Raw genomic sequence first — 14,433 nt, 5'->3', positions numbered from 1 at the left:
GAGAACATACGTAGTAACATGTTCAAGTTTACATGCACTTACGTTGTGCAGTTAGGGTGCGATTAAGGCAGTAATTAGTTTTTTTCACGTGCATGTAAAAACACTGACTGATGCCACTACAGAGTCATAGTCTTCAGGAATGCCCCCTTTCACTCCAAAAAACCTTAGTTTCCTCAGAAGGTAGAGCCTGTTGAGGTGAACACCCAGGTACTTATACGTGGGGACAATAGGGATGGGGGATGAGTGGTTCCATCCCGGTGTGATGTATTGTGTGATGAGCCAAGAGGGGTGGGGGCTGGTGTCAGCAAGTAAGGGAGTAGCTGCATGGGGGGAGGAGGTAGATTGGTGTCAAACTGTTATTACAGCCTGTCCGAGCGGTTCATGTCAGGCTCGAATCAGATCCAACACTGATGAGTTGCTCAATAAAAATACAGAACGTCATCAAAAGACGTATTTTCTCAATAGACGCTGGTGGTGTTAAAGCTGTGTTGACAGTCAAGAGGCAGACTACATGACCGCAGGGCATCAAGGCCACCGTGGCCTTACGGCATTTATTTTTTTTCAAGGGCACAAGGCGGCCCTCGTGGCCCTCATGAAATTCCTGCCCTGTGCAGCAGCATGTAAAGACATCAAGATGACTAACAATCAAATTAATTTAATCACAGGCTCACTTTCCAGTAAACACACATATTAATATATTCAGGACATGCCATTGAGAACCAATAGATGTATTCTTGCATTCACAATATGCAAGTCATATTGAGATGTATCATTTTCCACGCATCCTTTTAATTCATCAACTAAAATGAGATAATTGTTTCACTCTCCTTGGATTCAGTCAGTGCGTTTACATGCACGTGAAAAAAACGAATTATTGTCTTAATCGGACTATAACTATAACTATATAACTATAACTAGGAAAACTTAAGTGCATGTAAACACGTTACTGCGATTAAAATCGGAGTTCTCATTGTCCGATTCAGACACCCGGATAATGCGATTGGAATCGGATGATGCGTGTGCGCATGCTCCACGACCGCTGCGCTGGCGTGTGACCCCGGAACAAACACGTCCAAGAAAGCCGGGCGTAGAAGAAGAAGAAGAGAAACGGAGCCGTCTGAGGCATAGACATTAATACATAAACGCCTCGTTGACTGGGTTGGCCCGCTGATGTGACGTAACTGCGTGTCCGCCATTTTGAAGGAGTCAAAGCTGCGCTGTGAAGTAATACAAATACTATTTTAAAGCACATTTTAACGGTGAATTTTACGTTAATGCCTCAGCCTATTTAATTCACACACACACTAAAGTTGATGGCAAACGGGTACCAAAAACAATGTATTAAAACTTCTTAGTTTAGTACAATAACTTTACCCTGATGTGTGATCCCACATATCAGTAATTCATGTTTCATCAGCTGTAAAGTAGTGCAAAAAACAGTGTATGTTACACTTTAATAATATATGGGGCTATGACCACCACAGGCGGTAGAAGGCAATTACTCATATTTCCCAGTTTGGGATGAATAAAGCATTTATCTATCTTAAAGCTTGTAATGCTGAACACATTCTTTATTGTACAACAGTGTTGCATACAATGTGCTGTGTAGTGAGGAATGTACAGACTTGTACATTGGGGAAACAAAACAACCCATCCACATACGCATGGTCCAACACAGGAGAGCCAGCTCATCAGGGAACGACTCAGCAGTCCACCTCCACCTGAAGGACAAAGGACACTCCTTTGAAGATACCAACGTCAAAGTCCTGGCCAGAGAGGACAGGTGTTTTGAGAGAGTAGTAAAGGAAGCCATCTATGTCAAAGTGGAAAAACCTTCTCTAAACAGAGGAGGTGGACTGAGATTTAATTTACCACCTATTTATAATTCAGTCTTGACTTCTGTCCCCAAGAAGTTTCAACACCATTCACACCATAAGCCTCCAGGCTCCCACTGACAATAGCGTCATTAGAGCTATATTCATAGAATAAGTAGCCTAGGCACACAGTTCCCCCCATTCAAGGACAGGTAAATACCAGCCATTATGGCAATTAGTGACCCCAGTTTCTGGTTAAGCAAGTTTTTTTCCTTTATTTGGATTACCATGACCTGGATGACTGAGGACCTTCAGAGACACGAGGCATTATACCATCTCCGATTTCTGACACAAAGATGGCGGTGACGTTGGAACGACGTTCAGCATTCAATAGGGCGTCTACGTATTAATGTCTATGGTCTGAGGTGAAGTGAAAGGTCAAATAAATCCATGACCCATAACTTTGTTCACTGCAGAGGCTCCACCGAGTGATCAAAGTGCGCAACCCCTATCAGAGCAGATGCTCGCTGTCTGCAGAGATGGAGATTTCTAGTCCTATTTCAAGGACACGCTTATCCACAAGCCTCCCTTATCTACCAAACCTGCACATAATACATGCAATGTACACACACTAAACCTGGAGAGAAACCACTCCACGTGTTTAATCCTTACACTTAATTGATGCTCCCCTTGAAAAAGGATTGGATATGACACAGATTTAGCAATTACTGTCTTTTAAACTTTTCTAGACAGCGACATATAAGACAGGCTACTCACCCAGATTTCATTGACATTATAGATTCCCTAGCCCCTTAACCTAACCTAGCCTAGCCTAACCTAATCTCAGCCATTGCCCTACACTTCAAGCAGGGGCAACAAAGTGACGACCAGCCACAACTTCCTCACTGCAAGGATGTAGCTAAACTTAAAGTGGTTCACCATAAAAATCCTACTTGCCTTACCTTTCACCTGCACCAGCGAGGACAAAAACAAATACACACATTGTATGGACCAACCAGTGTGAGGCCATAAAGTAATATTACAGTTACAGTCTGTCAAGAAAAAAAAAAGCCACCTCCTGGAAGAATTGTGGTCGGAACGAAATCCTGACTGATCGTGGTCGGTGACTTTAGTGAAATCAAATCAAAGAAAAACAACAGTAGTACTCAGGGCTATGTTTAATGGTGAACGTAAGAGAATTTAGGTGACAAAGATCATGTACAGAGATTGGGACTCAACAACTGTGTAACCTTAACCACTAATCAGTGAGGCTAACCAGAAAAAAGATTTTAATTCACTAGGGAGCATAGAGATTGGACTCTGGAGCAATGGCAGAAGATCATGTGGTCTGATGAGTCCAGATTTACCCTGTTCCAGCGTGATGAGGAATCAGGGTAAGGCAGATGAAGGGATGCACCCATCATGCCCAGCGTTTTTTTTTTTTTTTTTAAATCAGTTTATCACTAAACCAATTCTACAGCTCCCTGCAGGATTATTACTACACCTATCATGTGTGTTCGGTGTATCGGTGAAAAAAATGTGTGGTGGGGGCCAGTGAGACACGAAGCCAGATTTGATCTTATAATATAGCAACGACTAAATAGGATCATTTTTGTAATAATAGTAATAATAATAAAAAACTAAATGACCACAGATAAGACAGAGCTCCAAGAAGTAGAAAAAAACACCAAAAGGAACAGTAGGTTATCGGAAGATCATTTTAAATATGTCGTTTTCTTGGAAGCACAGTACCATTGTGACTCCAGGCCATTTATTGTATATATATACAGACAGATAAGATAATGCCACATACACACATACACACACACCCTCGGCCCACCCCACACCGATGGATGTTTAAAGGGAGTGGTTTGCAACATTGTCAGACAGCTGTAGCGTTGTTACTCCGGAGCTTCAGGCATTTCAGCAAACATGGACTTCTGTAAAAACGCAACAGAGAGACCGGAGCCCGTCAAGGCAGAAGTTAAAGGTACTTTTCTTTGTCTTATTTCTACACCCTTTACACAAAATTGCGAACAAATCCACAGACTCCTATTAAACAAAGACGGTTTCTTTCCTCAGACTGTCGCTCTGATGTAGACTCTGAACGGTCACAGAGTGTGAGAACATTCACATGATCGATAACAAACTGCATTAATTGTACAAACTGTCGGGTGGTTGTATATTTGTGGTTATTTATTTATTAAAGTCTAATTTATGTAGTACAGATGGATCGAAGTTTATTTTTTACGCCATTATTTTTATTATGCTTATTTAAGTTCTGTATTTCTGTACAAGAGAGAAAAAGTTGCCGTAATCAAATTCCTTTCTTTATATGTGCACACATACTTGGCTAATATAGCTGATTGTTTTGTGCCTTGCTTTCTAACAAGGTAATATCCCCGGCTGGTTGCAAGGGACCCTTCTGCGCAATGGCCCCGGTATCTTCTCTGTGGGGGACACCAGCTACGAGCACTGGTTCGACGGGATGGCCATCATGAACAGCTTCGCCTTCAAGGACGGTTGGTATTGCAGTTGTTGCCTGAGCCTTAATTTGTGACTATAATGACATGAAAACTTTTATTTTATTTTATTTTATTTTATTTTTTATTTTTTTAATGCTCTTCCAGGTGAAATGATCCACAGGAGCAGATTCCTCAGAGGCGACACCTACAATGCAAACATGGCTGCAAACAGAATAGTTGTGTCTGAAATGGGGACAATGGCGTATCCAGACCCAAGCAAGAACTTTATCTTCAAGTAAGAATACTCTTTCATTTTAATAGTGTTATTTTTATTTATTTTTTATTTAAACTTTGCAAAAAAAAAAAAAAAAAAAAAAAATTGGAATCCAAATATTTTGAAAACCTTCCAATCTATCTTTTTATGCTACTGTTGATTTGCAAATGATGCACGACTCATTTCCCCCTGCATTTCAGGGCCATCACCTTTCTCAACCACACAGTGCCCGACTTCACCGACAACGGTGCCAGCAATTTCATCAAGTATGGAAATGACTATTATGCCACTTCTGAAACCAACTACATCCGCAAAATTGATCCCGTGACCCTGGAAACACAGGAAAAGGTAACACCGTCTTCTGATTTTCATCCCTGAGCAACCTGCGACCCAGAGCTCACATATTTTTCTAAACCGTTCCCCGCAGGTGGACTACTTGAAGTACTTGCCTGTAAACCTGGCCTCGTCCCATCCGCACTACGACAAGGAGGGCAACGCATACAACATTGGAACTTCAATAGCAGAGAAGGGCAAGACTAAATACACTCTGTTCAAAGTCCCAGCTGCTTCTGCGGCAGCTCCACAGAAAGGTATATAAACCTTATGACCAACTTAACTTTGTCCTCACATCTCAGTGCTTTCTCCTATCTGCTAGTTTTAGTTTCAATGCAGTTCAGTCCACATTTCTCAGCAGTGAAGCCCAATTTTAGTTTTTATTTTCTTGTTTTAGCCCACAATCACATAAGACACCACTGAGGATCAGTCTGTAGTCTAAGAAAAACACAAAATCAAATGATGAGAAAAGAACTATAACTAATAAAGAACTCCAGAAAAGTGGGTTCTTTTCAAGATTTCTTGTTCCCTCAGGTTACAAAATTATTAAATCCCAATATGATACCTTATGTGCATATTTACACATGTGTTTATTTATGATATCTGGATATTGTGTTTCAGACAAAGGCAAGCATGTCCCCGCACTGAAGAACGTGCAGACGATCTGCACGGTTCCCTGCCGCTCCCTCCTCACGCCCAGTTACTACCACAGCTTCGGCATTACGGACAACTACATCATCTTCATCGAGCAGCCTTTCAAGCTGGACATCCTCAAGATGGCCACCGCCTACATGAGGGGAGTCAACTGGGCAAGCTGCTTGAAGTTCTGCCCCGAAGAAAATGTAAGGAGTTTGTGTTTGATTGTCGTTTTCTTTATGCTTATTCATGCCAAGAGCAGATGACAGGAAAGAGTGTGTCTGGGTCTGCCAGTATATATGTGGATGGTCTGGGACTGAGATTGTTAACTATTTTTCAAAAATGTGCACCTCGCCGCCAGACGCTAATCCACCTCATAGAACGAAAGACTGGCAAAGAGGTCGAGACAAAGTTCTACACTGGGGCAATGGTGGTCTACCATCACGTGAATGCTTTTGAGGACGACGGCCACGTGGTCTTTGACGTCATCGCCTACAACGACACCAGCCTTTACGAAATGTTCTACATGAGCAAGCTCAAGAAAGGAACCGGTTCCCATGACAGTAACTACTCCAAACCAAGTTACAGAAGATTCACGCTTCCTGTCCACCCAGACAAGGTGGGATTATTCACTTTAAATAATACATTTCACGCCGCACTTTAAAGAAAACATTCCTCCGACACTTAATGTTTTGGACGGGTTTTTGCAGGGCAGTGCAGTCGGAGAGGACCTGGTGAAACTCAAGTACACAACTGCCAGTGCTGTGAAGGAGAAAGAAGGCAAATTCATGTGCCAACCAGAGGTGCTCTGTGAAGGTAAACCTAATGTGCCACAACCATCAGTATTTATTTTTCAATTAGTATTACTTCTGTTGTATGTTTAAGAGACGCTGCCTTCAAATGGAACTTTTAAGCTTGTGGTGACAAACCAGCCGCCATTGAAGTAGTACCCAGCCTTTTGAACCCACTGCTGTCTGGTAGCTTAGCATATAGAAGTAGCCAATAACTTGGAAATGTAATGTACAACACGCCAAGGTCTAATCAAAGGAACAAAATTATTGGGAACACCAACAGTTTCCTAAAAGAGATTATAAAATTTCCCCTGAAAGCGTATATGACTAAATTACAACTTGTAAACTTGGATTTTAGCAAAAAATTTGCACTTACAACTTTCGGGAAAACTTCAAAGCGGGGACAGTCCGACAAACTCCATAAACTCCATTTGAAAGCAGGAAAATTGATTAGTACTGAAACTGTGATTTTGTCTCCTTCAGGTTTTGAGTTACCCAGAATTAATTATGACGTCAATGGCAAGAAGCACCGGTTCGTCTACGGGAACATCGTGGAGGAATCTGCATTATCAAAACAGGTGACATTCTCCATTGTTTTTAATTTGCCTGTTTTAAAACAGAACCAGTGGGAACATCCGTCTTGCAGATTACCTCTGTGATTAGCCAGGAGGGAGGTAAAACCTGCGGGGTGCAGAAAAACAGGAAGGAGGAAAACATACAACTTAATGCCATGTGGGTAAGAAATTACCCCAGCAAAGAGCGAGCATCTATATGACCCCATTGGGTCCAGTTGTACAACAAGGCACCAGGAACAATGGACGCAAGGCTTTGAAGTGCTAAGTGAAATCACAGTCCAGAGACTTGCAAAGAGGAAGATCTGAAAGGAAATCTCTTTGTTTGGTTAGATATTTTTTAATCCCCGCAACACATAAAATGTCACGAACAAAGGAATAACTCCTGTGTCTGGAAATATCTGCCTTCAAGGCTTATAAGTGAAAAGATAAACGCTGTATGTGCAAACATGAAATCCAATGCACGCATGGATTTGATCACTGCCAAGTGTAGCTGCATCTACTGAATTATTCCACGATGGCAAAAGGTGACCTCACAGAACAAATCTGTAACACAGCATCAAGACAAACTCAAATGAAATGAGATAGGGATCGTAAACATGCTCCTATTTTCTGGTGTTTCAACACAGTAGATCATCAGTCAGCAAGTCACAAGTCCAGATTACATCACTGCCGGGGCCTCTCTTGGAGGATGATGGGCAAGTGTGTACTTGCTCAAGCCGTGGATTTTTTATATTTATATTAAAAAATTAACAAATAAAGTGTCATTGTTGAGCTAACACCATTCAGAAAAAGAACACGTGCCATAAGAAGGTTAATTACTTTCATACATGCTGACATACACAATAATGTCCCCTCTTTTCTTGAGGGAATTCACGCTTTTTTTTCACTTGTGAGGAACACAAATATGATTTACATTTGCAGTAATATGCACATTGCTGTCAAAAGAATGCTCCATTGTGTTTTTATAAATAAGACGCACAAAGAAACACAGTTAGCTGATGACCACAGTTGTACTGTATTTTTGCATTCCTAACTTCCGTGAAAAGAGCTGTACAGCGCAAATTTTTTCATTTTATTATCAGTTTATTATTGTATTACAAGTTTATTATCAGAACAAAGTACTTCACTGGTGCTGATAAGGTATTCCAGCTTTGGTCTATAAATAAATATATGTGTCCCTATTACTGTAAATAATTTCTAAGTGCTTACCCATGTCTAACCACTAACCCTCATCAGAGTGAGAAAGAGGATGGTGCTATTCAAAGTGCTATGTAATGAGCTAAATACTGTGTTTTAATCATTTGTCCCAATCTATTCACATACTGTAGGTCGGGAAGTTTGACGTGGAAACCAAGGAAATGATTTACTGGGGTGAAGACAACTGCTGGCCATCAGAGCCAGTGTTCGTCCCCAGACCCAACGGAGAGTCAGAGGATGATGGTAAGAGTGTGTCCATGTGCCGTGTACTATATGTGTGTAGTGTGTGCAGAGACTAAACGGACCTCTCTGATTGTCTCCGTCCGTAATCTACATCGGCAAGGCTGCACGTTACCTACCCGTTACAATTAAATTTGAAAAAATTCACTCATAAAATAACTTATTCTTCTCTCTATTTCTAGGTGTCATTCTAATATCAGTCATCAACTCCAACCCAGGCCAGTCTGGTTTCGTCGCCGTCCTTGATGGCAGAACCTTCAAGGAAGTGGCTCGTGCGTATGTAGATGCTGAGCTCCACAAGGACATGCATGGGTTTTTTATCCCGCAAGGAAATTAATCAGCTTTTTGTATGAACAAAGAAAGAAAGAAATAACAGCTGTGCCCAAATAGCCCATATGGCACCGAAATGTATCGTCACATTAAAAAAGACAGTATTCAAGAACACATAGACAAAAAAAAGACAAAAAACGCAAGATATACCTCATGTCTGTAAAAAAATAAATAAATAAAATAAAATAAATAATGGAACAATTCTTTCTTGTCATGTTTATTAAGAAGGAAGTAAATTTAAATCAGTTATACAAGAGTGTTTGTTGGTTTGTTATCTTTTTTATTGTACTCGTTCTTTCTATTCAATAAAAAAAAGGGGGGGAAACTAATGAGGTGTGCTCTCAGTCTATAGTTTATACAGTGTGGTGCATTTCAAGAACAGCCCATTATTACCTGACATCACCCGAGTCTCCACCCAGTAATCAAAGATTAACTCAAAGGCAAAGTCCATTCAGTTGGCTGCAGGGCTCAATTAGGTACAACAAAACAACCTCTTTATGTGAACCCAACACGTTCTGTTTCAAGTTATGCATGCCCTGTTGTATTCACAGTGTTCTCGGATATTAATAACACAGTTTTACCGCATGATTGCAATCGAGACCAGGAGTCCAATTACCTTATGTGGTCCAGTATTTGTTCATAGATGACTGATATGGAGTATGCAAAATGGATATTTACACACATGAAATGATTTGTGTTTTCATTGTTCCCATTTTGGAGCGTTCCGTTAAGGTGACGGTGGAAGACGGTGATTGAGGAGGCTCGGCCATCCAGAACATTTGTTTTGTGTGGCCGAAAGTGGGAATACTAAACATAAGCAAAAGATAATTCATTACACAGAACCATCTGGAAGTCCTCCTCAAGGGGCTCGTTTAAAAGTGAAGTTTGATATCTTTATTAATATGACTACCAGTGGAGCAGCCCCATTGTTAAGCCAAACAGAAAGTGTGTGTTTTTCTTCCAAAGATTGCAAAAGACCTGAAATTTCTAAATAAATAAGAGTTATCAACATTCAAATCAGTTTATCAGTTCCAAACAATAAAATTCTCCAACTGGAAAGTCTTTTTTTTCTTTTTTTTCTTTGTACATACAGACCTTCCCCAGAGAGCAAGCCAAAAAAAAAAAAACTGATACAGCGAACAACTGTCTAACCATTAAAGATGTAAAAATACATTGAGTTTAATAAATATATAAATATACATTTAAAATTAAATATATTTATTTTAAGCAAATGTATTCTACTGGTTAGTTGTTCATTGTTCAGCTTTTAAAGGGCGGCAGTGACAAGGAAATGGTTCGTGGTGCATTCAGGTCCTGGAGTCTACAGAGATGATGGAGAGAATTAACAACTTACCTCTCTGCCTCTGGACATGATGATGCCAGGAATAAAGGCACTTTTTGGGAGGATCATGGTGCCTTCAGGTCCCTGCTCCTAAAATCTGTACTGAAGACAAGAGAGGGTTAGTACATAGTTAACAAGTAGTGTTCCTACGTGATCAGAGGGATCCTGATGCTCTTCCAGTTCCCAGTATTCATCCAGTTCTAGACCTGAGAAGGAAGAAGAAAACAGAGTAAACATTGTGTCTGTCTTTAAATCTCTTTCTCTCCTTCTGAACCTCAGTTCAGGATGTGACGGTGTTGCATACTCATGTGTCTCTTATAAAAAAGGACATATGCTGACTTCTTCCTTTCTTCGCAAATAGATGAGCCGTTGAGTTGTTCAGTGTGAGCCAGCGGTCATTCAGCTCCTACAGACAGTCATCTGGATGTAGAGCGTCAGCGATGTAGTGTCACACAGAAGAGAGATCCTTGTTAATGTCTGAAGCATCTTTACCTTAACTCTTGTGTAAAATGTCACTGTGTGATTTTCTTACCTCCTTGTGTGGTGCCAAAGTGGCTGATGGCGCTGACAAGATTGTAGCAGCCTCCACTCTAAGAAGAAGCAGATGACAGTTAGTTTGAAGAACACACATTAAAACAGACGTTTACTTTCACAGCATCCTGACATTTCTGGAAGTTGTCTGGTAAGTTCTGTGTTTCGTTACTTGATTAGAGGACACCACCATGTCCCTCTGGACCTGGACGGGGTCATCCACTTTCTCCAGAGTGGACGTTGGAGTGATGCGAAAACGCTTTAGATGCATGATGAGGACTCTGTAGCAAAAGATATGAACAAGAAAAGATCCAGACGATGCTAGGATATTATGAATTAGTCAGACTCAGTGGACCACTATGTGTGTGACATGTTAATTTTAAAATGAAGAGCTGTTTCTTACCCTGGCAGGGTGTCTAGTGTGGATTTCAGGGTGGAAATCCTCCCTCCACATTGGCAGCTGAACTCAAAGTCTTCCTCCTACAGGACATCACAGAAGAACAGGATGTGTGTTAGAAACTGTTGAACTCAATGACACCACATGCTCACACGCAAACAGAAGAGATGAGTGGTTCACGAGTTCAAAGGTCAGTGATGATGTGATTGAATGAGGAGTGGTGGTTCTTACCCTCTGGTAGGCCTCCAACATTTCCTCCATGGTTCCTCCAGGAATCACATCCAGAGAAATGTTGGTGAACTTCTCCTGTCTTGTCGTCTGGGTTCCACATCTGCACATTAAATGAACAATATGTTTAAAAAATAAACACAAGTGCATCTTTGTACCTCACTCATCTGACTCTATGACAGAGTAAACATGTGCATGGTGTTAAACTGTGTAGTCTTACGTCTTTCATGTCCTGGTGTTCTCTATCCAGAACACCAGGTTCTCTTCCACAGGGCAGGTGTATGTTGTCCCTCCTTCAAGAGAGGACACAGACTCTGAATCTGGTCCAGGACAGATGTCAGGAACTCATGAGCATCCTGAATTAAAAGAAACACAGGATGAGTTTATAAACTGAGCATCATGAGGAGATGAGATAACAAATAAGGTTCAGGTGACTCACCTCCTGTTCATCATCCCGAACTCCAGAGCCTGGCCCGACACTGTGTCCTTAAAGAAGTGTAGGAGATGGCGTTTATCTTTAGAGGCTGTGGATGTGTGTTTCTCCTGGAGCTGGATCAGTTGTCTATAGAAAGAAAACAGAATACAGACGTTTTTGCTGTTAGATGTGTTTGTTCATTCAGGTCTTTCAGGGACAGGAGGCTCTGCAGGCTGGAGTTAAGGTAGCATGTCTGTCCGATGTTTGGAAATCTGTCATGAGAAATAAAACCAGTCAATCACTTCTTCACTGACCCATCACAGCATGGAGCTCATATTCTCTAACAGTGATTTGATAAAGTCTTGTCTTGCTACGGTTCTTGTGATGTACTGACCAAAAGTTGACGATGGTCCTCTTTGCACAACTCTTGGCAGAAAGTTTTGTTTTCTTGCTGCAGAGATAAAAAAAAACAAAAACAAAAACAAAAAAACGTCAGTAAACAGTCAGTAAAACACATCAAGGGGCTGAACATTGTTTAGATCAGTAACCTGCAGGGAAAAGATCTGACACAAACACACTGTATGATGCAGTTTGGAGGTTTGTGTGTGACAACACATCTGGATTTTAAATTATAATCAGATAAAAAATGCATCAAATCTCCTCAGGTCAGAAGTCAACTGTAATAACTGAACTAACGGGACCATTCGAGCTGAGCTTTGGGAGTCTAAGAGTGAAGTTTAGACGACTGTTATGAGAACATGAATGATACTAAAAAGACAACATGACTGTAGAAACTAGTAAAAGGTATTCAGTATGCAGTTTTTGATGGGGTCGGTGGTTTCTCCTCCACAGCTTTCTTCTTTTTCTGCAGAGTAAAAACAAAATCAACAATATAAGAAAACAACGTCGACTATAAAAACTAAATAAATCTAAATGAACGGACGTGAAGCTGTGACTCGTCCTGTCAAACATGCCTCAAAGATACTGAAGAGACCCTTCCTCTCTTTCCTCTCTGGTTTTTCTCCTTCTCCAGTCCAGTTGGCTGTGCTGGGACTGGAGCTGTGGTGGCAGCGACGGTTACTGGGACACTGGTGATGGAATAAGAACAAAGTATATATGTAGATTATTATCTGATACTTAATGCTTTTTAATTTAGAATAAATAATAAATAAATCAATGTAATTGGAGAGAGACAGAAGATTTAGAGGAGCAGTATGGAGGTAGTTGTTTCATTAAGTCCTTGACGATTTTCTCTATAGTGGTGATGTTGGATGGTATCAGGTCGTCGATAGTCAGAAAGCACTCCTCCAGATCTGGCACCACCTCTTTCTGATGGGATGAGGAGCTGGATCCTTGCTCTTGATCTTCTTTTATTTCCTCTCTGACGGCGCTGCTACTGGAAGAAGAAACAGGGCGTCACAGAGATAATGATGATGAGATGAGAAGTTCAGATGAAGAAGCAACAGTCAGTAACTTTCACAGGAACAGGAAACAGCCTTAAATGACTTTCTATTCTTGAGGTGTCTTCTGTCCTTCAGGGTCGGGAGCCGGAGCAACTTGATTTTTTCTCTGTTGGAGGAAAGACAAATGTTCATCGTTCAATTAAACAAAGACAGAACAATGGTCTTCATGATTTGTGTTCACATTTAGTCATGATTGTCTAATATCTGCTTCCTTTGGCTCCTTGTGTGACACATACTTTGCAGCATTTCAAAAGTTGTCGCCACCAAGGTGTTTTCTTGGCCAGTCTGGTTGACCTTTGGCCGTCTGAGGAGGCGTCGCTAGTGATGAAGAAAAACATGGTTAGGTCTTCTCTCGTGCTTCACTGTTATGTGAACATGGAGGAGGCTAAAATGACAACATGACTGTAGACATATATGTCCACAATATATTTCCTCACCTCTCACAGCAGCTCTGTGATGTAATAATGAAGATGTACAGTGGTGCTGCATCCTGACAACTGAACATCGCTTTATTCATATTTATCATAAACATATCATTATCATAAACTTTGGTAACTTAGAAATACCAAAGTAGAAGATTACAGAAAGCTAAGTCAACAATGTGACAAATTTAGTATGTATTTCTGTTCAATAAAATAAATAAAAATAACAATGTGACACTTTAGCAAATGTGCTGCAAACATCTGATATTCATTTGATATCAAAGAAGAAGATTACAGTGAGCTAAATCAGTTACATCAAGTCACATATTAACCAAAAGATGTGACAGTATTTCTGTTCAATAAATTCATTAAAGTTCACCGTGACATTATGAGATGTGTTGCAAAGGTCTGATATTTATTTGTGCTTAAAGTGCTGTGCTAAAACACAACTTAAGATAAGATAAGACAATTCTTTAATTTATCCCACAGTGAATGACAGGTCTTTATTTACGATTTCTTCACCTTATCTGATATTATTTTTTAGAATCACACACATTCAGTCAGGTGCTTTTGTTAAATGCCGAATCATCAAGTGGCCACCAGGGGGAGACAATTACCTTACTTATTCAGACCTCTTATCTTTCAACACACTGCCCATGAATCTGATGACCTATTCATTAGGTCATTAGGTCATTTTTCACCAGTGGGATTTGATGTCTCATCAGAACTTACACATTTACAATGTGAAATATGATGGTTTCATACAGTGAATCCTCTGAAAACAACTGTTTAAAATTCTCAAGTTGTTACTCCTTTAATAAATAGTTTAATTCAATAAAATTGTATGTATCTATTATTTTACAAACCACGACCAGTGAACCAAATTAGCTAACTAGCTAACATCACTGAATTTAAGAAAATAATTACACGAAACATGTCAGTGTTTTATGCCATGGATTCTACGAAGATATTTTGCAGAG

The 14,433-nt window shown here is 40.4% G+C and overlaps 1 protein-coding gene across 1 annotated transcript; it reads left to right on the top strand.

The window, feature by feature from the left end:
* Nucleotides 1-3,650: 3,650 nt before the first annotated feature.
* On the top strand, nt 3,651-8,856 carry bco1 (beta-carotene oxygenase 1). The gene is made up of 11 exons (XM_047568372.1): nt 3,651-3,804; nt 4,208-4,336; nt 4,445-4,574; nt 4,754-4,901; nt 4,981-5,143; nt 5,508-5,728; nt 5,884-6,141; nt 6,233-6,338; nt 6,797-6,891; nt 8,217-8,328; nt 8,508-8,856. Exons 1-11 carry the CDS (start codon nt 3,747-3,749, stop codon nt 8,660-8,662), a joined length of 1,575 nt encoding a protein of 524 aa, XP_047424328.1. The 5' UTR covers nt 3,651-3,746; the 3' UTR covers nt 8,663-8,856.
* The last annotated feature ends 5,577 nt before the right edge of the window (nt 8,857-14,433 follow it).

This window comes from Mugil cephalus, chromosome 18 (assembly GCF_022458985.1).
Source record: "Mugil cephalus isolate CIBA_MC_2020 chromosome 18, CIBA_Mcephalus_1.1, whole genome shotgun sequence".
Taxonomy (NCBI): Eukaryota; Metazoa; Chordata; class Actinopteri; order Mugiliformes; family Mugilidae; genus Mugil; species Mugil cephalus.
The sequence above is the reverse complement of the archived record's forward strand: the minus strand, read 5'-3'. Positions and strand labels throughout refer to the sequence as shown.

What these genes read in the sequence shown, in the direction of transcription:
- bco1 (XM_047568372.1), top strand. Translation starts at nt 3,747, where the DNA reads ATGGACTTCTGTAAAAACGCAACAGAGAGACCGGAGCCCGTCAAGGCA. An exon ending in CCCTGGAAACACAGGAAAAG is followed by an intron (nt 4,902 to 4,980) that starts GTAACACCGTCT and finishes CGTTCCCCGCAG; the next exon opens with GTGGACTACTTGAAGTACTT. An exon ending in ACCAGAGGTGCTCTGTGAAG is followed by an intron (nt 6,339 to 6,796) that starts GTAAACCTAATG and finishes TGTCTCCTTCAG; the next exon opens with GTTTTGAGTTACCCAGAATT.